We start from the raw sequence: 24,543 nt of genomic DNA on the forward strand, positions 1-24,543 counted from the left end.
AAGAAAAATGGAGGTTGGAGACCCACACTGGACCCCAGAGCACTCAACAAATTTGTCAAGGCTCAGAAGTTCAAGAGGGTCACTTTGCTGATGATTATTGTAGCGTTAGAAAAAGGAGACAGGTTCATGGCCCTCAACCGCCAGGATGCTTAATTCCACATTTCGATCATACCATATCACAGAAGATATTTCAGATTCTCACTAGGCCAGGAACACTACCAGTACAGAGTCCGTCCTTTTGGCCTCTCATCGGCCCCCAACGTTTTCTCCAAGGTCCTCTCTTTGGTGGCAGAGTAGAGCATTATGATCTAACCTTACCAGGACAATTGTCTCCAGAGGATGTCCTGTTGAAAATAAAAAGAGAAAAAGCAAACATTATACTGATCACTTCCACCTGGCCCAGACAGACATGGTAACCTTACTTGTACTGTGCCACCAATGACTCTTCCAACCACTCCTTACCTCCTCTCGCAGAACTCTCCATCCCAACCTATGGATACTACGGCTCAAAGCCTGGCTTCTTCATGGTTCCAGCACATAAAAACATCATGCTCTGAAGGACTTACAGGAAGCGTTATTACCCAACAGGAAAGTGGCTACCCATCGTACTTACCTATAGAAGTGGACTAGATTTTGGATCTGGTGCCAGTCCAAAAGAGTCACCCCTTATCTGGCCACTCTACCTGTAGTCCTAGACTATTTGCTGAATCTCAAGAAATCGGGACTGTCTATTAGCTCGCTAAAAGTACACTTAGCAGCAATAATGACCTTCCATCATCAGGAAGAGGGGCACTCAATTTTTTCCCACCTGACTACGAAGAAGTTTCTCAAAGGCATAGCAAACCTCTTTCCCCAACCCAGACTTCTTACCCTATAAGGGCATCTCAATCTAGTATTAAAAGGACTGACCAGACCACACTTTGAACCCATGGCTACTTGTTCTTTAACTCACCTTTCCATAAAGACAGTGTTCTTGATTGCCATTACCCATCACAGTGTTCTTCCCTGACAAAGTCACGCGTAGACCACATCCGAAGTTTACCCCCAAAGTGACTTCTGCATTTCATGTGAACCAACTCATTCACCTTCCAAACTTTTGTCCCAACCCTCACCAAAATAATAGGGAAGCCATCCTCCATACACTCAGTGTAAGAAGAGCCTTGGCCTTTTATTTGGACAGGTCAAGAGTTTTTAGAAAATCGCCAAGACTCTTCCTCTCCAGGACAGGTCTAGAGGCACAGCGATTTCAGCTCAAGAACTCTCTAAATGGGTCTTGAACCCCATCTACAATCAGCACACATTCTGCAAGATCGGTTTCCTTGTCTGTCACTTTCTCCAAGAGTATCCCTATATTAGAAATCTGCAGAGCAGTTACCTGGGCATCTGCACGTACATATGCAGAACACTATGCCCTCCTGGGGGACTGCTGTAGTGTGCCAGATTGGGCACCACGGTACTATCATCCATCACAGACTCAACTCCAAAGCCCCAGCCTCCAGTGGGGGATGGTGCTTGGGAGTCACCTACAGTGGAACACCCATAGAGTCACTTTTAGAAGAAGAAGTTACTCACCTTGTGCAGTAACAATGGTTCTTTGAGATGTGAGTTTGAATAGGTGCTCCACAACACACCCTCCTTCTCTCTACGCTGGGGTTCTCATCATACACTCTGTGATAGAGAAGGAACTGAGGGGAGGGGGCAGCACATGTGCAGGCTGAATGGACACTGCTATCAAAACTCTCCAATCAGCAGCGCAAGGGCACAGATACATCTCCAGTGGAGCACCCATAGGGGAACACATCTGTAAGAACCATTGTTACTGCACAAGGTGAATAACTTCTTCTGCAATATACTGTCTTTCCACCTCTGTGGTGAGGGGGGGGTCTGATGGGTTCTTTGTCAACTGTTAACTATGAGCATTCTGTGTTTAACATCACACATCAAATACGGGGCCCTGTGGATGGATCTTCCATTCCCTGCCACCTCCATAGCTGTAATGTTGAGGACAGTTTCATTTTCATTTCAACCCATCAAGACAGGTGGGTTCATAGTCAACATATTATAAACAACAGAATAATTATTAGAGAGACAAGTTGGGTGAGGTAATATTTTTTATTGGACCAACCTTCGGAGTCTAAAATGGGGCCCCAATTCTAAGTTTTGGGGGGATGGTAGCATTTCTCTTGCCAATATATACTGACTGAGTTCAAGGTATGTAATTGAAAGAAGACAGTTCAGTTGCAGTGCACAGGCCAACTCTGAATTTTTTCTTCAGCCCTTATTAGGTTTTACCTGAGGTAGGACTTCAAGATTTAGTTCCTCACGCACATTCCATTATCTTTCTAAAATCCCCAAAAGAGGAATTTTCCCATAGCATCTTGTCAGCGTAGACCAAAACATGCCCTAGAAATACAGAAGATCTTAGTGCACTCTGGAGCGCAGGCTGAGATATCTAGTGAGAAGGGAACTATAAAACAGAGATTTGTTAGATGACTCATGGGCAGCAAGCTCTAAATAAACCTCTTGCTGAGACACTGATCTGCAATTTTCCCTCAGTATCTGGAATTTTAGTGCAGTGTAGCTTAGTGATGTAAACACTCAAAATCAAAATGCCAGCTGCTAGTTGCACACGAGAGTGTTGTGATTAAATTAACATAACTTTCTCTATGCATGTTTCCTGACTGAACAGGGGTTCTGCTCATGTTAATGTCATCAGGGTATCATTATGGTCTTTTTTACCTAGGTTTTTAAAATACTCATCAAGATTTATAATCCTGTTCGTTGCAATTGTGTACTGCAGTGAATAAAAAGATGTCTGTAGTATTTAACATAAAAGCTTTGCATGGAAAGGGCTGTTTGTTCTGTGGATTGATATTAATACACTGTGAAATGGTATTAAATATTGTTTTTATATCTAAAGGCAAATATCTTTTATTGGAAGAACTGAACTATTCTGGTCATTGAAAGGATTACAATTCTCCTGGTTAATTAGAAATTCAAAATATTATGGAGTTTACAGCATTAGGAATGATAATCTCTCCTTAAGCACATTGTAGTTTACTCTTTCAAGGTTATGAAAGCAGTAGTGAAAATAAAGGGGAGAAAACTGTAAACATTACTATGCATCAGGAATGGGATGGAAAATAACACTGAAAATATCATGTGACAGTCTTATACTCTCACCTGGAATAATGTATTTAGTCCTGATCAAAAATTATAGAGTAGAAATAACAGGGGGTTCAGAAACAGGTAATGAAATTTATAAGACATGAAAAGACTTTTTTCAGAGACATGGAAAGACTTTTTTTGACAAATCACAATTAGTCCGTGAAACTCATTGTCACATGATATAATTGGGGCCAAGATGGTTTCAAGAAAGGATTAGATATTTATATGGATAAAGAGTACACCCAGAGTTACATCAATAAGGATATTTTTTGGAAAAAAAAAAAGCAAACTTGGAAGGGTTTCAAACCCTTATGCTTCAGGTCAGGTCCGGCCCTAGACCAAATGACACCCCAGGTGAGGAACATCTTCAGTTCCTCCGTTTGTTAAACTTTTGAATACCTTACTGTTTATTGCATTTGTAACCCATTTCACAACTTTTATGCACGATTTGCATGCATTATTTATCCCTGTCATATAAGATGATAAATTTGCATGCGAAGATCTGTAAATCTGTATTTATTCATGTTATATATAAGCAAATACAAAATTTCATTTCCTCTAAGCTTATAGAAACTTTGTAATTTTAAGAACTGAAATGTACTAACATCAAGAAATTGAACTGTGCACCAACATCAGGTGGACCAGTGTTAAATAAAGGCAACAGTCTTATAATGTTAATCCTAGTCTTTTAGTTCAAAAGGTTACTTTTCTCAGCTTTGCCCTCGTGAACTGAAGTACAGTGTCAGAGAGATCCAAAGACTGACGACTGGCATTTTCAAGTAATAAAATAGCAAGTGATGTCAGTCTCTCCTCGGCCATTGTCAATCGAAGATACGTTTCAATGAGCCTGAACTTCAAAAAGCTGATCTCACCACTTCATGACTGTGAAGCAGAATCCTCAAAGCTATCCACACATTAGAAAAAGGGTCCTGCAGCTCTGTATCATGAATGAATTGGAGAACTGGGCATGGAGAGTTCTTCCCATACTGCAGATTGTGATGGATGTTGTCCATTTTGACATAGAGGTCTTTATCACTGACGTCCGAACATTCCCCATGTGTCAGCATCTGGTGAAGGTCCGTACAATTGTTAAGAGTGTTTTCCTTTCCACTGGCTGCTTACTGAGGTCATACAAAAAACCCCAGGTCTTTTCGTGGTGCTTCTTATTCTTTGACGGACACTCGCACTGTGTCAATAAGCGAGCAAAAAAACTCTTGAATTTTTCTTCTGAGCTTCCCATCACCTCATCTCTGCCCTGGTATCCAAACTCTCTCTTCTTCCAATGAATATGAGTTTCCTTGAAGACCGGCTCAGCGCCTAAGTTTTCTGCCATTTCTCTTGCAGCAGTGATGGCATCTTCAAATCCAATGTCTCGGTAGGCCACAACGAAATCAAGGCAGCTTCTCATCAAAGTAGAGTGGTTGCGATGTCCATCGACTGAGTTTGTCATGCCTTGCTTACAACATTTACTTGTAACAGGATATCATGCCAAACCACAATTGAGACCAGAAATTTGAAATCAGTGATCTGGTTTGCCAGACTGCACTTTGTGTCAGATTCTGGCCTCGGCTTTACTGAACTGCACCAGTTCCACCAGAGTGCCATAAACCTCAGTCACTTGGTACCTCGCTGGCCTAACGCGGTCAATACAGCTCTTGCAGTGAGTGTCACTTCGTGGCTCCATGGTCAGATTAGTAACATTTTCTGTGAGGATCTTCCACCTGATAGTTGATGTTGAAAACACGATGTTTGTCCTTTGCAGTACTCCAAAGAGAGACGCTGAATCTAAAGAAGACGACACTGCATCTGACACAACTAGGTTGAGGGAATGGCAGCCACAAGGCATGAAGAAAGCTCACAGATTCAGCACAAGGATCCTTGCCTGAACACAGCTGTTTCTTCCCTTCATATTCATGCCATTGTTGTAGCCTTGGCCATAGCAGTTCTGAAGTTTTATTTTACTCTCATTCAAAAAGTTCATAAATAGTTCAGTTAGGCCTTTTCCAGTAGAGTTGTCCATAGACCAGAAACATATCCTTAACTTGGATACAGCCTTCCTTATTGTCAACACATCTTACTGTAAATTACATCTTTTCACTGTGACACTAATGTTGGGAGTGCAATCCATTATTACAGCATAGTACTTCGCTTTTCTGAGCTGCGGCAATATGTTATCAAGCACCTTCCTTGCCATAAGGTCAATCAATTCATTTTGAATTATTTTGCCACAGTAATGGTCCATAGCATCTTTATGAATTACTTGATGTAGGTGCTCAAGCATGACATCGTCATATTTTCCAAGGAGCTCTACCAAGACGAGGAAATCACCATTATGTTCCATGAACAACTTATCCAGCAAGCCCCAGAAAGCCAAATGATGCTTTGTAAGAAAGAGAGTAATTGAGATCAGAGGCTCCAGCACATTCTTTCAGTGCTGGGTTTTTACATTAATAATGCACTGTTTTTTTGCATCAGTGCATTTATTCAGCTTGAGCCTGGACTTGATCTCCATCCATTTGGAGCAGGCTGTAAAATGGCCGGATGACTTTTCATGTTGCTTCAGAGCATCAGTTATCAGTGAGTGTACCCAGAAAGCACAAGCAACAATTTGGCATTCTTGTCGGATATTTTGCAGCAAAAATAGAACTGAGATTAGACAGAGACCTTCCCTTTGGGTTCCTTGTACCTTCCTTTAAGTCATCTAATACAGACCATTGTAAAAGGAAACTGGACTAGATGGACATTATGTCTGATCTAGTAAGGTGTTTTCTATATTCCTAGAATAAATTTACTATATGGAAATTGTAAATTCATACTGTTGTTATTCTTTAGCATATACAGAATTACATACAAAACAGCTACATTAAAAGAACATTATTAAGGTTCCAAAGTCAAGTACGCAAAAGCTGGAATTAAGGTAGCCTTTGTGACCTTAATTTGGCCTCCTTATGCATAGGCATAATAATAATCTTTAATTACATGCTCACATTCTATTTTTCACACAGGACCCCTTCCTCATTCAGTGCACAGAATGCACAGTGCTCACTGAATGATCAACTGTCAAATATTTTTATCCTAATTGTTCAATGTGTCCCTGTGGCTTATATACCATACACTATTCAAATCTTGCTCTGAATACAGAATTATTTTCCTCATGAGTTTTTCTATGATTATCACTAGAGTATCTGAGTGCTTCACAAACATTAATGAATTAATATTCACAACTCCCCTGCAGATAAAATATTTGTGACACTGCACCCCATATTCTTCATAGTGATATTATTATATGATATGATTATGGCATAATTATGATGCATTTTGTCCAAGATGGGTCATGTAAGGTGTCATTGGAAAAATTATGATTTGCTGAATATGATTATCCTATTTGTATACATGTATCATTTTTGTATCTGAAGTTATGAATATTGACTATGTATCTGTATTTCACACCTGGCAATGCCCACTAGGCAACATGCTTTCCAGTCTATATATCTGTCTGGGAAGGGCCTATTCATGGTAATGGGCCATTAGGAAAAACAATAGGCCTTAGGAGAAGCTTATCTCCCACCTGGTGAGCCTGCCTGGGAACATTCCAGACAGCCCGTAAGTAATGGCTGCTATGACTCAGAAAGGATATGTAACCAGACCACATGACAATGGACTCCATCTTAGGATGTCAGGGTTTTTTCCACAAACTGAGTTTGGGACAAAGGGTTCCGATTGTAGAATCATAGGACTGGAAGGGACCTTAAGAGATCATCTAGTCCAGTCCCCTGCATTCATGGCAGGACTAGATCATCCCTGACCAGAGTTTGTCTAACCTGCTCTTAAAAATCTCCAAGGATGGAGATTCCACAACCTCCATAGGCAATTTATTCCAGTGCTGACAGGAAGTTTTTTCTAATGTCCAACCTAAACCTCCCTTGCTTCAATTTAAGCCCACTGCTTCTTGTCTTCTTCTCAGAGATTAAGAAGAACAGTTTTTCTCCCTCCTCCTTGTAACCACCTTTTATGTACTTGAAAACTAAAGCTATATAAGGCAGGGAGTGTCCTCATTGGTTGTTCTTCAATCTCCACACAAGAAGACTCCGGGCAGCACATGAGGAACAAAGACTGAACTGGGGGAAGTGCTGGATCCAGGCTAAAGGGATTTCTAGCCTGTGTATGAAATTTGGGATTCCAAGCTGTAAAGCAAATGCAGCTTATATCTTGAGAATCTGCCAGCCTGCTTAGATCATCAGCCAGGATGAGAATTTGCTAATTCATATCCTATGTTTCTAGGATCTTAAGCTTAATTTGTGTTTTTGTTTATTTACTAGGTAATCTACTTTGATCTGTTTGCTATCACTTATCACTTAAAACTGTCTTTTGTAGTTAATAAACTTTGTTTTTGTTTTATCTAAACCAGACAATTTGTGTGACCTGCATGGCAAATCGTAGCTCAAGGGGCAAAGATTGTTACATATTCCTCTCCACATTGGGGAGGAGGGTGAACTCTATGAGCTTACCCTGTGCAGTGCAAGACAGTATAATTTTGTGTTTATACTCCCATGGGGGGTGGGGTCCTAGGCTGGAAAGCTGGTGGTTATTTTGGCTGTAGCCTCTCTGTTGGTTTGTTCAGAGGCTAGTCAGAGAGCCTGCGTGTAACTGCAGCTGGGTGTGTCCCTACTGGTGTAAATGCTGGTGGAAGTGTGGGACTGGGAGCAGGTCTGCAGCTTGGCACAGCAGCCCCACAATGTGAGAGGGAGCCCAGGCTGGTGGGTCAGAGGGCTCAGTGGTATCCCAGTTCCAGGTGGCAACCCAGGGGGAACCTGTCACAGTATTATTCCCATTCTATAGAGGGGGAGATGAGACATGCAAACATTAATCACAAAAGTGTCTCTTGGTTTTGGATGCCCAGTCTGAGATGCCTAAGGACTGATATTACAGAAAATTTAGAATTGTATAACCCTTTGTATGTTCAGACCACAGCTCCCATTGACATCAGTAGTAGCTATGAGTGCTCAGACCCTAGAGGTCTCAAGTTGGGCATCCAGAAAATGAGAAACTCACAGTTAGTGGACACCTGTACAAAGTTTGGTTTAAGTGGCTTACCTTGCATTACGTAAGTACTCTGTGGCAGAGAGCGAAATAGAATCAATTTCTCTAGGGCATCAATCAACTGCCTAAAACACAAAACCATTTTTTCTCTTCCTGCAATCCCCTGCCTCATTCACTATACACTTTCCAACTTTTTGTAACAAATAAGGTAGAGGCCCTACAGACAACAGTCTCCTTCCACTACACATCCCTCATCATTCCCAGAACACCATCCATTCTGTGCACTGAATTGAAAGTCTCTCAAATGGTTGTAAGAATTTTTTTAACATGGGCAAAACAACGTATTTTTCTTTAACCTCGTTCTGAGGAACGTCTGAAACATTTTTGCTGAAATTTTCCAATATAATTCAGCTTGAGACAGACACTTGACAGGGAGAATTTTCATGTTTATGGTTAAAGTTTGGCACAGTTCTGAGCAATTGAAAATGGGGCCTTATCATGGGAAGTGTTGGGCAACCTCAACATAGGTGGCAAAACCTGTGCTGCCTGCAATAACACCTACCTCTTTGTCGTCCCTCATTATGAGGGACATCACTCATTTTAGTCCCAAAGCTATCTACGTTCCACACAAATGTGGCATCTCCTCACTTTTATTGTTGAAAATTATTTACATCAGAAATGAAGAATTGTTAAGCTAAGTCACAGAAATAGTTACACTAAAAGAATGAATCTCACAGGAATCTTAATTTTTTCCTGCAGGAATAACATTTTCAGTCCTTTCATTTGAGTCTTTGTCATACATTTTGTCCTGGGCAGGCCCAGAGGTGTGACATAATTTGAGTGCAGTAAATCAAATATGAATGTAGGGCTCATAGTGAACTGGTATAGCCCTTGTTCATTTTAAACAAAAAAGGTTATTTTGGAAGTTTATTTTATGACAATGTTATGGTCTTCTGACCCTGACAAATTATTCTTTTTGGGGGTCTAATACACTGGCATTACTATGATATATTGAGCAATTTATGAGCTGTACCTTGCAAATCTTCACTCATCCAGCCCTTCCTTGCACAAGGTCAAATGGCCTGCTTCTGTACGTAAGAAACACTCACATAAGGAAGGGTTTGCAGGATTGGTCCATTTAAAAATTATTAGCAGTAATTACAGGCATGGGAGGAATGCCTTTATTATTTCTACAGTGATTACCAAAGAAACCTTGATGAGCTCCAGACATGCTGAGCTCTTTTGAAAATCTGGTAATTTATTTTGGTGCCTAGTAAGAGCTGAGCTGTTTTGAAAATCTGGTCTTTGATTGTGGGTATTGAAAACTTCTAACAATTTGGCCATTAGATACCATGGTGCTGGGCACAGCATAGATATGTTTTTAAATCTTGGCTATTTAATTTAAGTAGTCAAATAAGGACATTACTGAATTTCAGATACAGCATTATTCCTGCTTCCTCTCTGTACTTGACTATCTAGTAAACAGCAATCCAGTTTTCACCATTTACAGGTTCCTTTTCTATTGACATTCTTTCACAATGTGATTTACAAGTTACGCTCCAGAGAAAATTTTATTTTCCCCCTCTACCATCACAGGTTTCTAAAGGCAATGGGACCCACAGCTTGCAGCTTCCGGCATTCTGTCCCCAGTACCAATTATTTTTTCATCCTATGGGACATTGGTTTTTCACTACAATCTTCAACTCAAGTCAGTGTATTGTATTATGAACAATACAATATATATTAAATTGTAGGCAAAAGGGTTGCAGTCAGTTCTAGTAGGTAATTAATACTGAATGAACTCAAAATAATTGACCCACAAAAGTAACATCAACATTGAACCTGCTCCTGCTCCCAGGCTGGTGAAGGACTGGGTTGGGTCCTTTGGCTTTCTGGGTTTTTTTCCCCCCTCATGATGCAGTAAATGCAGGGTCTTGGGGGTTTATTTAAAGAGAAAGTTAAAATGAGGACCCTACAATTGGGTAGTGTGTTTGTTTAAATTTGGGAGCAATAACTGGAGTTAGGGCCTAAAAATAGGTAGTGTGTTCTGGTGGCTAGGACACTGGGTTGGGACGCAGTTCTATTTCCAGCCCCAAGACTGACCTGTTGTGTAACCTCAGACAATTCATGTCACCTCCCTGTGCCTCGGTTTATCAAATGTAAATTGGACGTAACTCTTTGCAGAATGCTTTCAGATCTACAAGTGAAAGACTCTCTATAAAAGCAAAATATGATTTTATTAGTATTATAATTATTTTACTATTTAAAGGGCTTTATTTTTAAACTTCACTGTTCTGGTAAGTGTGGGCTGCTTTCTGTACCTGAAGAGGAAAACTACTTATATTTGAGGATGACTGTGCATTATCGTTTACAGAAACAGCAGTACTGCATTGACACCGTAATTCTGTAGAAAATATTTTTCCTTTTTTATTATCATTTCAGCATACTACTTCCCATTCACACATGACTACCAACGGTAAGGCCTTGCAAGTTGGCAGGAGTGCCATTAAGCCAAGCACCATTCCAGTGATCAAGAGACAGAGGCAAAACTGGCTAGATGCGCCCAGTGATGATTACTTTATAGCTACAGAAGAGACCAGGTAAGATGAGGGAAATAAAAGTGGGAGAAAGAGTTTCAATGTGTTCATGTTACTAGTCCATGAAAATCTAGTGTTTGAATAAACAGTTTTCATAACCATTACTCTGGATTTAGCATTACAGAGGAGAACAGCGCCACATCAAAACCAGGCACCTGATCCTACATCTCTTATGCACATGAGTTGTCCCATTGAAAACAGTGGGGCAATTTATCTGTTGCAAGATTGAGGTCCAGTTAATTGTAAGCATCAGTGGATCACACAATATTTAAAGAAACATAAAACAACATGGAATCCATTATGAATTGTTCAATACATTTTTGTGTGTTTATATTAGAAAAGACACTGAACAGATTCATACTGCATATATTATGCAACATGTCCCAGAAACTGAAGGGAAAAATATAGCTGACAACCTTTTTCTCAGCACAGAAATTTTCGTTTGCCATCAGAAAGCAATTGGTAAGACAGCTGTCTTTTTCATTCTTTCATTTAGTGGTTAATGGGCGACATTGATGGGTTTTTGCTTGTACTGAAAGGGAGCTTTCATAGATGAGCTTTCTGAGGCTAATTCAACTCTGGCCATTGTTTGATTTAACTTTGTATTGCAGCAAGGGATCACAGCCTGGTCCACAAACCGTCCTTGCTCAGACTGTTATTGAAAGCCTTTCATATCTCACCCTTATTTAAAGCAGTAGGATATATTATAGCAAATGCCATCAGTACACTGACTGCCGTGCAATTCCTCGACTTTTTCTCAAGACTGGAAAGTTCTATGGGTAGACAAAATTTTCAAGTTGTGAAATCAATGCAGGTTAATTTTATATGTTTATTTCTATATGTGTGTGTGTATATTGTTTTCCATGTTGTTGTAGCAATGGTGTTCCAGGATATGAGAGAGACCAGGTGGGTGAGGTGGTAATTTCTTTTATTGGACCAACCTTAGGTCCTGAAAACAAGCTCTGCACACATTCAAATGCTTGTCTCCTTCTCTAACAGAAGTTGGTTCAGTAAAAGATGTCGCCTCACCCACTTCATGTGTGCAGATGCACATTCCATGGATATGCTGAGATATTCCAGTTTGTAGTTGCTCTTTTCTATCTGGTAGAACCACTTTTACAATACAATGTACCCATATTTCAGAAAATCAATTAATACATTGAAATTAATTGACAAAAATTAAAGGGGGGACTGGATGGCTGAGGGAGTTGATAATGGGATATTGAGCCTTTAGACTGCCCATGCTGTACCCGTTATGTGGATGGCAGGGATTTAATCCCTAGGGCTGTGGATCCAGCACCTTTCTGCAAATCAGTGAAGGTTTAAAGAAATAGACTTTCCTTCTTTATACAGGGAACACAATACAAGTCAGATCTTGATTATCTTACACACTAAGATCCCAACTAAGATGCTCTGAAACCAGGAGTAGTCTCATGGATGCAAGACCTGTGTAAAACCAGTGCAGTGCGTCTATGTTGTGGGGTTGGCGGTGCATCAGCACCTACACAAAGATCCCCAGTACAGACAGGCTCTAAGTGTTATGTATGGTAACAGATTACTCTGAGTGTTTACACGTGTGTATACACCTGCATTTTGCATTTGTAGTATACTGGGCAGTAGGTAATACCGCTCCGTTAGCATTCATCTCCCAAAACTCCATTAGCCATCATCAGGAAATAGGGTTGCCAACTTTCTAATCAAACAAAACCAAACAGCCCTGCCCTGCCACATGCCTTGCCCCTTTTCTGAAGCCCCATCCATGCCCTGCCCTGTCTCCGAGGCCCCGCCCCACGCCCTCAATCCCCCCTCCCTCCATTGCTCAATGTTCCCCACTCTCACTCATTTTCACTGGGGTGGGGAAGGGGATTGGGATGTGGGGGGATGAGGCCTCTGGGGTGGGGCTGGGGATCAGGGGTTTGGGGTGCAGGAGGGGGCTCCAGGCTGGGCCAGGGGGTTGGGGTGTGGGGAGTGAGGGCTCTGGCTGGGGGTTTGGGCTCTGGGGTGGGGCTGGGGATGAGGGATTTGGAGTGCAGTAGGGGGGCTCAGGGCTGGGGCAGGGGTTGGGGTGCAGGAGCACTTACAGGGTCCTAGCAGTGCTTATGGTGCTCCGAGGAAGCAGCCACAAGGTCCCTGTGGCCTGTAGGTGCATGGGCGGCTGGGCGGCTTTGCGTCGTGAGTGCTGCCTTCACGCCCACAGGCACTGCCCCTGCAGCTCCTATTGATCGTGGTTCCCGGCCAATGGGAGTTGCGGAGCTGGCCCGTGGGGCGGAGGAGGTGCGCGGAACTTCTCTGGCCGCCCAGCACCTAGCAAAGCAGAGAGAGGGTGGAGCAGCAACCAGCCTGATACAGAAGTTTCTAGTGACAAAAGCTCAAGCAGTCAACAACAGCCATGGGGGTATGTCTACACTGCAAAAAAGCGTGCGTTCTGAACTCTGGTTAGCTAACCCATATTAGTTAACTTGGGTTAAAATAGCAGTGAAGACATGGTAACTCCGATTTTAACTCAGGTTAGCAGTTTGAGTTCAACTGCAGGCTGCCCTATAGGCTTGAATGCAAGCTGCTAATCTGAGTTAAAAGCTGAGTTGCAGCATCTTTGCTGATATTTTAACCTGAGTTAGCTAGATTAACGAGTTAAGAACACTCCTTTTTTTGCATTGTAGACTTACCCTTGGGTGCATTGCAGATATTGCACTTGCAAGCTCCTTTAATGTGAGCATGGGGAGGAACATGAAGAAGGGGGATATGTGGCAGTTTAGGTCATGTAGGGATAAATCCAGTCTTGCCATGTCATGAAAAAAACCCCATGTTTCCTTCAAACATTAGAGAGTGAGTCCCCAGTTCAGCAAGGTACTTAAGTACTTGCCAAACTTTCAGTCCATGGATCATCTCATTGAAGTTAGTGTGATGACTTGTGTTGAAGTCAGACACATGGGTTAAGCACCTTGCTGAATTAGGGTGTTGGTTATTTTATTACATGTTTCTTTCCTGCAAAACACAACAAGGGAGATATGCTTGTGATATTGGCTACCCGTTTGCAAAATTGAATTTTTAAAAAAAGTTTGATTCACAGAAGTGCAAAATTGCTGTCATTCTGCTGTAACTTTAAAATCACTTTTTATCTGCCTATTTTCAACTGTTTAAGGCTGAGTTTATTTCCCCATAAAATATAAAGTAGGGAGTTTGTTGCCAGACCTTTAGCTAGAGAATATCCTGCTATAATCATGTTTGATGTTGTAACACTTAATATTATGAATGTTGAAGAAAATCAGTTGCTGGTTCAATTTATTTATTTAATTTTACCAACCAAAGATTCGTGACACTGTTCTCTTTTCTTATTTCCCCCTTCAATTTCCTTGTCATCCTGTTATTAAGGAGAAGATATGCATACATGTTTTCTGTCCCTCTTTAGAACAAAATATTTATCCTTTTCCCTCTCTATGTATTTGAAAACTCCTCCTTACTCATATTCCAGTAGAGTTAAAAGGTGTATTACTGTAAGTGGTTTTCTTTGCATATTTCCCTATGACAGCTTTCAGATATTGGTAGTTCAGCATAGTGCAGGGCTAAATATGCAGCATAGAGAGAGTAATACAAGAAACTCAAGGCTTAGGTCCAGCCTAAAGGTCAGCATGTTCCTAAGCGCTTTGCGGAACAGGCAGGGACTGCTGAATTGGACTGTAGTGCATCCCCCCCAGATCATGTATCTGCCAACAAGTTTCGTAGGAGCTGTGGATGTAACAAAAACTTCTTGGAGATGGGAGCCCCAAGATACCCTATTGGTAGAATGATCTGTACGTTCTCCGGGGGAATCAGCCATGCCGCTCAGAGGTCCCTGCTAATCCAGGTATGCGAAATTCACATCTCCCTGTGGCAATGTTCAATGACTCTATCCTGCTAAGCCTGTAAGGCTCCAGTTTTGCTATTGCTCCTACATGGGCAAACCCCTCTGCCTGTCAGAAGCCCCATTAACTCCAGTGGGTCTGTGTGCACACAGGAGTCCACCCACATCCTACTTAATCCTACTCTGATTTTGTCTAGTCCGTCCAAATGAAAAAGTTGGAGAAAGATATTAGCAATTATCCTGCCCACACTCAATAATAAAAGGATTAATAAAATAGGTTTTATGGGGTCAGAATGTAACTATTAAGTAATAAATGGAGTTAATTGCAGGATCAGGGCAGTGCTTAAAATGGTAAGAAACACTGGTGAAATTTCAAGAAAGTTCGCTTTGGGAGTATGACACTATTCTGTGATAGCTTTGCCATAGTTAATACTTTTGTAGTATTACTTATTCTTGACCTTTTTGAATGAAAAAGGAATTGTAGTTCCCTACTGTGAAATAAACTGCATAAGATATTAATTTAAAATCTCTGGAAAAAACGTAAATAAAAGCCTGATTCTTGAAAAAGTATTTCTGCACAGTGCCTGGAACAAGCATTCTTTTGAAAGCTCTAGTTGTTTTACAACTGCTCATTACGAGACCTTCAATTACTTTTTTAATATATTTGGATGCAAGCTGTTAGGAGAATATACTATACCTATCACAGTGTTTCCATGTGGTGTACGCTAACTCAGGTGTGGTATAAAGATAACTTGCTGTTTTCTTCCTTCTCATAAAACCACCATAATGTAGATTCTAGTCTGGGCCCATTTTTTAGATTAATGTGGGGAATGAATATATTTCGTGAAATTGGATTCATAGTACTAAGTTACCACCCACGGATTTATATATTTGAACATACAGTATAAATCATATTACAGCATCTAGAACTTTAATATACACAACGCTATGTAACCAATTCATTTTCATTGAATATATAGCACACAAACTGTAATCTGCAAAGAAAATTAGTAATGTAGTTGTGGATGATCAAGAAAAATATATCTGTTGCTTAAAACTTTTACTGCCAATTGTTTGGCATACTGTATATACAGTATGATTATATGTGCATACAGACTCCGTATATACCACTACACTCTATGTGCATACATAATAAACATATTTATATAGAGAGACCTGCCATACCATGTTGAAAATGAAGTTTTTCAGCACTTACCATTTTAAGAACCAAAATGAACTGATTGGCTGAATGGGTTACAACAGATTTTTGTATTCTTTTCCTTGATGGGCCAACAGAATATTTGTATGTAGAACTACTGCTGAACGAATCAATGCTTCTTTCCTTTCAGTGCTGAAGCCGTTAGAAATCTTCTCACAGCAAGAGTATCTCCACTGGGAATGAGTTAACTAAAACTACAACATGATCTTCAGCTGTTAACAGCAAACATTGGCTTCCCTTTTACTAATAGGACAATTTATCCAAGAGGTATTACAGAGCCAGCACTGCATCATAGAAGCTATTTATATAGCTAGTGATATGATCCTCCTCCAGAATAAAATGCTTCTCTAGATACATTCCAAATAATTAAAATATAATAATATTATGTATCCGCTTTAATTTGAGGCATCTGCTTTATGTTAAAAACAGAAAACCTTAAAAAATAGAAGGATGTGCCTTTTAATGCTACTTAATCCTACTCTGATTTTGCCTAATCCATCCAAATGAAAAGATGGAGAAAGATATTAGCAATTATTCTGCCCCACACCCAATAATAAAAGGATTAATAAAATAGATTTTGTGGGGTAAGAATGTAACTATTAAGTAATAAATCTGAAATTTGAGCTTTTACAACTTTCACTATATGAACAGAATATCTTTTATTAGCTTTTTTCCTTCTTTTGCTTAGCAGAATCACATTAGTTAGAGATGGAAGCAACCTACTGTATTGAGTCCATCCCTCTTATACCTTTAGAATACACAGTGTATTGCCTTGATAAAGGACATAGAATCATAGGACTGGAAGGGACCTCCAGAGGTCCTCTAGTCCAGTCGCCTGCACTCATGGTAGGACTAAGTATTATCTAGACCATCCCTGACAGGTGTTTGTCTAACCTGCTCTTAAAAATCTCTAATGATGGAGATTCCACAATCTCCCTAGGCAACTTATTCCAGTGCTTAACCACCCTGACAGTTAAAAAGCTTCGCCTTATGTCCAACCTAAACCTCCCTTGCTGCAATTTAAGCCCATTGCTTCTTGTCCTATCCTCAGAGGTTAAGGAGAACATTTTTTCTCCCTCCTCCTTGTAACAACCTTTTATATACTTGAAAACTGTTATCATGTCCCCTCTCAGTCTTCTCTTCTCCAGACCAACAAACCCATTTTTTTTTCAATCTTCCCTCATATATCATGTTTTCTAGACTTTTAATCATTTTTGTTGCTCTTCTCTGGACTTCTTCCTGAGTGGAGTACTTCACATTTGTCCTTATTCAACTTCATCCCGTTTTCTTCAGACCATTTCTCCAGTTTGTCCAGATCATTTTGAATTTTAATCTTATCCTCCAAAGAATTTGCAACCCCTCCCAGCTTGGTATTGTCCACAAACTTTATACGTGTACTCTCTATGCCATTATCTAAATCATTTATGAAGATATTGAAGAGAACTTGACCTAGAACTGATTCCTGTGGGACCCTATTCGATATGCCCTTCCAGCTTGACCTTGAACCACTGATAACTACTCTCTGGGAACGGTTTTCCAACCAGTTATGAACGCACCTTATAGTAGCTCCATCTAGGTTGTATTTCCTTAGTCTGTTTATGAGAAGGTCACGTGAGAGTGTATCAAAAGCCTTACTAAAGTCAAGATATATGTCTACCACTTCCCCCACTCCCCTCATCCACAAGGCTTGTTACCCTGTCAAATAAAGCTATTCGATTGGTTTGACATGATTTGTTCTTGACAAATCCATGCTGACTGTTACTTATTACCTTATTGTCTTCTAGGTGTTTGCAGATTGATTGCTTAATTATTTGCTCCATTATCTTTCTGGGTCCTGAAGTTAAGCTGACTGGTCTGTAATTCCTCAGGTTGTCCTTATTTTCCATTTTATAGATTGGCACTATATTTGCACTTTTCCAGTCTTCTGGAATCTCTCCCATCTTCCATGACTTTTTGAAGATAATCACTAATGGCTCAGATATGTCCTCAGTCAGCTCCTTGAGTATTCTAGGATTATTTCATCAGGCCTTGGTGGCTTGAAGACATCTAACTTATCTAAGCAATTTTTAACTTGTTCTTTCCCTATTTTAGCCTCTGATCCTACCTCATTTCCACCAGCATTCACTATGTTAGACATCCAATCGTTACGATATTCCTTATCAAACGGACACCACCCTTATTTTTATTATGCATTCACATCTCATGACATACATATAGCATTTCAGACCAACACGCAATTTTGTTATGTATTTATTATTTTTAAGGCACAAAAGAAAAATGACATTCCCTAGAAATAAATATTCCACCAAACCCTTAGGAAATGCTTGAGAAAAGAGATGACTCGTTTAAAGGCCAACATTCCAGTTCTCTTCGAGCAGTGGGAGAAATGAATTCCAGAGTCTCTACTGGGAATATTTGTATCATTATGCCTATATCACCTACATCTTTGCAACATGGCGTTGCATGGGTTTCACCAATGCAACTAATCCTAGTTTGACACTAGCTACATTAGTACACATATCCCCAGTTTATATGGGCCCAGTGAATGCCCTACGTCAAGTGTTGAATCTACTGCCTCTTCACTGAAACACCTTTGCTGACTTCAGCTGTCACAGTGGCATGGGTGGGGTGGGGGGAGTCTGAAGTAGCTAGGGCAGAAGCTGTATAGGGCTTTATAGATTTGCATTATGCATTTTGATTTGCACTCAGTCTTAGTCACTATTTTAATGGAAATCTCTTTTCCTATATATATCATTTCAATTTTGGAACTGGTCACGGGCCTTACTTAGTACATTTTACACAGTTTTTTTTTTTTTTAAATGAGATTATATACAACCTTCTTTTTACCTTTCACTTAAAGATTTTCAACACTGTTAGTAAAGATAGGCACAATTTCAAAATTTGCCCCAGAGTTTGGATCCCAATTTAGAATCCTACCGAAACTGGATACAGCTTTTGAGCAGTGGTTCATCTCTAATTTGCAGGGAATTCTCACAAATTAGGCCCTAAGCCTTCAATTGATTGCATACGGGCGTAGCAGTGCCCCTCCCTGCAATCAGCTGAAGGCTTGGTAGCATTACTGATGAACAGCAGCTATTCCCTGTTCAGACAAACGAATCAATATAAATATATTTTCCAAGTTCCTTTAACTCTGAAATATATTGAAATTTGTCATACATTATTGGCAGCCTGAAAAGGCACTGATTATAGCTAACGCTACGATTTAGTAACGACTATTCTTAGTAAAAGTCATGGACCAGTCATGGGCAATAAACAAAAATTCATGGCCTGTGATCTGTTTATGACATACTAAAAATGTGTTTAAATCGGGGGGGGGGGGGGCGGGAGAGCATTTGTGGGGGAGGCTGCTGCTGGGGGGAGGGGCTCGGGGGACCTCTCCTGTGGAGGAAGCCGGGGGCCAGTGGCACCAGTTGCCAGGGGCCACAGACCATGGCTGCTGCGGCCGGCCAGCCGGGGACCATGGATGCTCCGGCCGGCTGGGGACTGCTGCCTGGGGGCCAGAGCAGTGGCTGGTGTGGATGTCCCGGGGGCCACCTGAGCGTGACTTCCATGACAGACACAGAGCCCTAATTATTACCACTAGGCTATATAGTCATTCTAACTCCTTCTTTGGCTCAATTAATGTTTAATTATTCAATTATTTAATTAAAGTGGAACAACTTCAACAGTAGAGATTGAGGGAACCCTACATCAAAATATCCCATACCCCAGTAGCTAGAAGAACGAGGAGTACTTGTGACACCTTAGAGACTCTAAGGTGCCACAAGTACTCCTCGTTCTTTTTGCTGATACAGACTAACATGGCTACCACTCTGGAACCCAGTAGCTAGGGCACTCACTTGAGAGATGGTAGATCCAAACCCTTCGCCCCCTCAGGAGGTTTGAAGGGAGGGTCTCCTCTTCTCCTCCTCCATGCTTCCCCCTGTTTTGTGTGAACTCACTTGAGGGGCCCAATCCACTAGGTGGCCTCTGAGCTTGTGATTTAGGTGGCTGAATGCCTGTCTTCCCTCAGTTCATGGAATATAAGCAGAGATAAGCACCTCCTAAAGCCCAGACTTAGGTGCTGAACTCCATGAGAGGGGCAGGGTTTTGCAGACACACCTCTCACTGGTATCTCCCATTGGTAGCTTAGGTGGCTCCCTGCCAAGTGTGCTGGCTTTGTGGATCACATTCTAAGGCACCTGTCTCTCCCCATTCATTGTAAGGGGAGCACAGACATCTAACTGATGGCTTATGGTTTGCAGTGTTGTTCCTGAGATTTTTTAGGAGCCTAAAAGTTTAGTGCAGCAACGCTCTGTGTTGCAATGCCTAAATCCCTTTAGCTGGTCCTTAGTCTCTCTGTGCCTTAGGCCTTGTCTACACTACAGAGTTTTGTCATCAAAAGTTATGTCAACACTCAAAAAGCGCTATAATAAAAATCAGTATTGCATGTTCACACTCGCTCCCTCTGTCAGCAGAGCGCATCCACACTTGGGGCACTAGCATTGACAGTGTGAGCAATGCACTGCCAGTACCTATCCCACAGTGCAGCTTGACACCTTCTGCCAGTAAGTCTTTTGGGAAGGCGAAACAGATCATGGCACATCTTGGGACTGGGCTCAATATCCCGTGATGCATTGTTTACCATCCCAGCATTCCATGGGCTTCCGGCTTTCTTTCACTGCATTTTTCAATGGCCCTTGTTTGCTGTGCACCCTGGCATCCTTGTGTGAAGGGATGGATCCTGCACTGCTCTCCTGTGCTCAGATACCTGTCATTAACACATTGCAAATGGCACTGCAGTTAATCATGAAGTTCCTAAATGAACAAGACTCCCAGTTGTCTGACATGGTGTGTGATATGGATAGGAGCAACTTTAGATTGCTTTTGGCATTCACGGAGCAGCTGCATAGGTTAGACCGTCGCTTTTGGACTCGGAAAACAAGCACTGAATGGTGGGATCGTATTGTCATGCAGGTCTGGGATGACGACGGTGGCTACAGAACTTTTGGATGAGGAAAGTCACCTTCCTGGGACTGTGTGCGGAGCTCTCCCCAGACCTCTGGCACAAGGGCACCAGAATGAGAGCTGCCCTATTGGTAGAGACGTGTGTGGCAATCACTGTCTGGAAGCTGGCGACTCCAGAATGATACTGGTCAGTCACAAATCGGTTTGGAGTTGGGAAGTTGACTGTTGGGCTGCGTTGATGCAAGTGTGCAGGCCATAAATTGTATCCTGCTCTGAAGGACTGTAACTCTGGGAAATGTGCGTGAAATAGTGGAGGGCTTTGCAGAAATGGGTTTCCTCAACTGTGGAAGGTGATAGATGGCACACACATTCCAATTTTGGCACCAGACCACCTTGTGATGGAGTACATCAATAGGAAGGGGTACTTCTCTGTGGTGTTGCAGATGCTTGTGGATCACTGGGCATTTCACTGACATCAATTTAAGGTGGTCCGGGAAGATGTATGACACACGCAACTTCAGGAATGCCAGCCTATACAGAAAACTGCAAATGTGGACTTTCTTTCCAAACCAGAAGATTACAGTGGGGGATGTTGAAATGCTCTTAGTTATCCTGGGAGACCTGACATACCCCTTACAGCTGTTGCTCATGAAACCTTACACGGGAAACCTGGACAGCAGTAAGGAGTGGTTCAACAACAGGCTGAGTAGGTGCCGGATGACCATGGAATGTGTCTTTGGCAGATTAAAGGCGCACTGGTGATGCCTTTTTGGCAGGTTAGACCTCAGTGAGGATAATATACCCCTGGCCATAGCCGCGTGCTCTACGTTGCGTAATATTTGTGAAGCTAAGGGTGAAATTTTTGCTCATGGGTGGAGTATTGAGGCAGACCACCTGGCTGCTGATTTTGAGCAGGGACCAATGCAGCACACAGACAAGAAGCATAGGGACCAGGGTAGAATCCATAGGTGGGTGGGTTAGAATTACTCTCTTTATAGCAAGACATATTCGCAGTGTTTAATTTGTCCACTAAACTAGATATCAGATAAAACCCTGGCATATAAACAGAGCTGTGAAGATATACAATGGCAATCAACCTCACATTGTTAAGACTCAGATCAAAATTGGGCACATCATAATGATTTTAATTTAAAGTAACCCTCGTTTATTGGATTCTTCATTTAGAAATTATATTAGAAAGCTTAAATCTGTTCCAAGTCTATGCTTTAGTGCCTTCATTTATTTTCTTTTTTCCTTCATTTAATATATTTTTGAAACTTTCTAAGGTCTTTTAAATGGATGACCCCAGAGTCATTAATGCAATTGAGGCTGGCATAGAAACAAGTGATACTTATCACTCTCTCTTTGTATCTTACATAAGTAACTACAGAACTTTAGAGAGATTTTAAATATAAAATACTGGAGAGAACAGAATGTCTGCAAAAGCCAGCAGTGAAGATAGTTATCTGCTCTTGTCAAATATATAACGGGGACAAGGCTGGTTCGTTTTGTAACTTATGCTGTTTTAAAGGTGAAAGTATTCAGATGAAGAATACAAATGGAGTGTTGTGTTAGTGGTTAAAGCAAGCACATAGGAGTCAGGATTCCTGAGTGTTAGGCCTTATCCCTTGGAGAGGGAGGGATAGCTCAGTGGTTTGCGCATTGGCCTGCTAAACCCAGGGTTATGAGTTCAATCCTTGAGGGGGCCATTTAGGGATGTAGGGCAAAAATTGGGGATTTGTCCTGCTTTGAGCAGAGGGTAGGACTAGATGACCTCCTGAGGTCCCTTCCAATCCTGATATTCTATGATTCTATGATTTAATTACAAATAAGATTAGCAAAAAATGAAACCAGCCTGTGGGTATGCACCTTATCCATCATACTGTGTATCACTTTAGGGAAGTTACATTTATTTTTGAGGGGGAGGGACAGCTCAGAGGTTTGAGCATTGGCCTGCTAAACCCAGGGTTGTGAGCTCAATCCTTGAGGGGACCATTTAGGGATCTGGGGCAAAAAAATTGGGGATTGTGCCTGCTTTGAGCAGGGGGTAGGACTAGATGATCTCCTGAGGTCCTTTCCAACTCTGATAGTCTATGAGTCTATGAGCCTTGTCTACACTACCAAGTTTTGTTGCCAAAATCTGCCTTTTGTCGACCAAACAGAGTGTGCATACACACTGCAATGCGACTTTTGACAGGAAAGATTTTGGTGATTAAATACATCCACCAGAACAAGCGACTTATTTCTTTTGTCTCCATGTTTCTCAACAAAGTGCCAGTGTAGACACAGCACTTGACTTCATCATCTTAATTGGCCTCCAGGAGGTGTCCCACAATGCCCGTCATGACCTCTCTGGTCAACGGTTTGAACTGCACTTCCCTGCAGCCAGGTAAACAACCATCTGCCCCTCCCCCATAAAAGCTCTGGGAATTTTTGAAATGCCATTTCCTGCTGGCTTGGTGTGGAGAGGTCTCATCACATCTTCCCAGGTGACCATGGTGGGTTATCACACCAAACCCTCTCTTGCTTGGACCACTGAAGAGCTGTTGGATCTGCTCAGTATATGGGGAGAGGAGGCTGCGCAGTCCAATCTGCGCTTCACCCATAGGTATTGGGATATTTACAGGCAGATTTCTCGAGGCTTTTGCTAAAAGGTCTATGATTGGGACATGCTGCAGTGCAGAGCGAAGATAAAGAAGCTGAGGCAGGCGTACCATAAGGCGAGGAAGGCAAACTGTCACTCAGGGGCTTCACCTAAGACCTGCTAGTACTATAAGGAGCTCAACGGTACCCTTGGTGGCAATCCCACCTCCATCGCCAAGAGGCCTGTGGATACTTCGGAGGGAACAAAGGTGGTGGAAAGAGAACCTAACCCGGAAGATGAAGTTATTGATGAAGAGGTGAAGTTAGATGAGGATGTGCAGCTCCTGGCGGGATTGCCTGCTGGGGCAGGCAGCCAGGAACTGTTCTCCACTCCATAGGTGCCTAACCAGTGTCAGCAGTTGCTCTCCAGAGAGCAAGAAGCAGGAGATGAGACATCTGGTAAGTGGATGTGACTTGTGTAGTGCGTAGGTGTGTTCAGGGTATAGAAATGTGGGATGCTGGTTGTGTTTCTGTGAGGTGGACATTTCCCTATGTAGCTAATTGGTACAGTGGAACAGGGTGTGATGCACGCTGAGCTCTCCTGGGAATCCTTCAGAGAGATCTTGAGGAAAGTTTCCTGGAGGTGCTCGGCAATCCTCTGCCAAAGGTTCTGTGGCAGAGCAGCTTTGATCCTTCCCCCATTGTAGGAAACTTTCCCGCATCATTTGGCGAGCAGCATAGGGAGCAGGGCAGAAGTCACAACCTCTAAGGATGGAGATTCCACCACCTCCCTAGGTGACCCCTTCCAGTGCTTCACCACCCTCCTAGTGAAATTGTGTTTTCTAATATCCAACCTAGACCTCCCCCACTGCAACTTGAGACCATTGCTCCTTGTTCTGTCATCTGCCACCACTGAGAACAGCTGAGCTCCATCCTCTTTGGAACCCCTTTCAGGTAGTTGAAGGCTGCTATCAAATCCACCCTCACTCTTCTCTTCTGCAGACTAAACAAGCCTAGTTCCCTCAGCCTCTTCTCATAAGTCATGTGCCCCAGCCCCCTGATGATTTTCATTGTCCTCCGCTGGACTCTCTCCAATTTGTCCACATCCTTTCTGTAGTGGGGGCCCC

The 24,543-nt window shown here is 41.9% G+C and overlaps 1 protein-coding gene across 2 annotated transcripts in view; it reads left to right on the forward strand.

The window, feature by feature from the left end:
• MTA3 (metastasis associated 1 family member 3) overlaps window positions 1–24,543 on the forward strand; it is a 264,399-nt gene that overhangs the window by 219,098 nt on the left and 20,758 nt on the right. For both annotated transcript variants that reach the window (XM_048843021.2, XM_075127129.1), the window contains exon 18: window positions 10,651–10,808. In XM_048843021.2, the coding sequence (XP_048698978.2) occupies window positions 10,651–10,808 (158 nt within the window). The remainder of the gene's footprint in view (window positions 1–10,650; window positions 10,809–24,543) is intronic.

Source organism: Caretta caretta, chromosome 3, assembly GCF_965140235.1.
Source record: "Caretta caretta isolate rCarCar2 chromosome 3, rCarCar1.hap1, whole genome shotgun sequence".
NCBI classification, from domain to species: Eukaryota; Metazoa; Chordata; order Testudines; family Cheloniidae; genus Caretta; species Caretta caretta.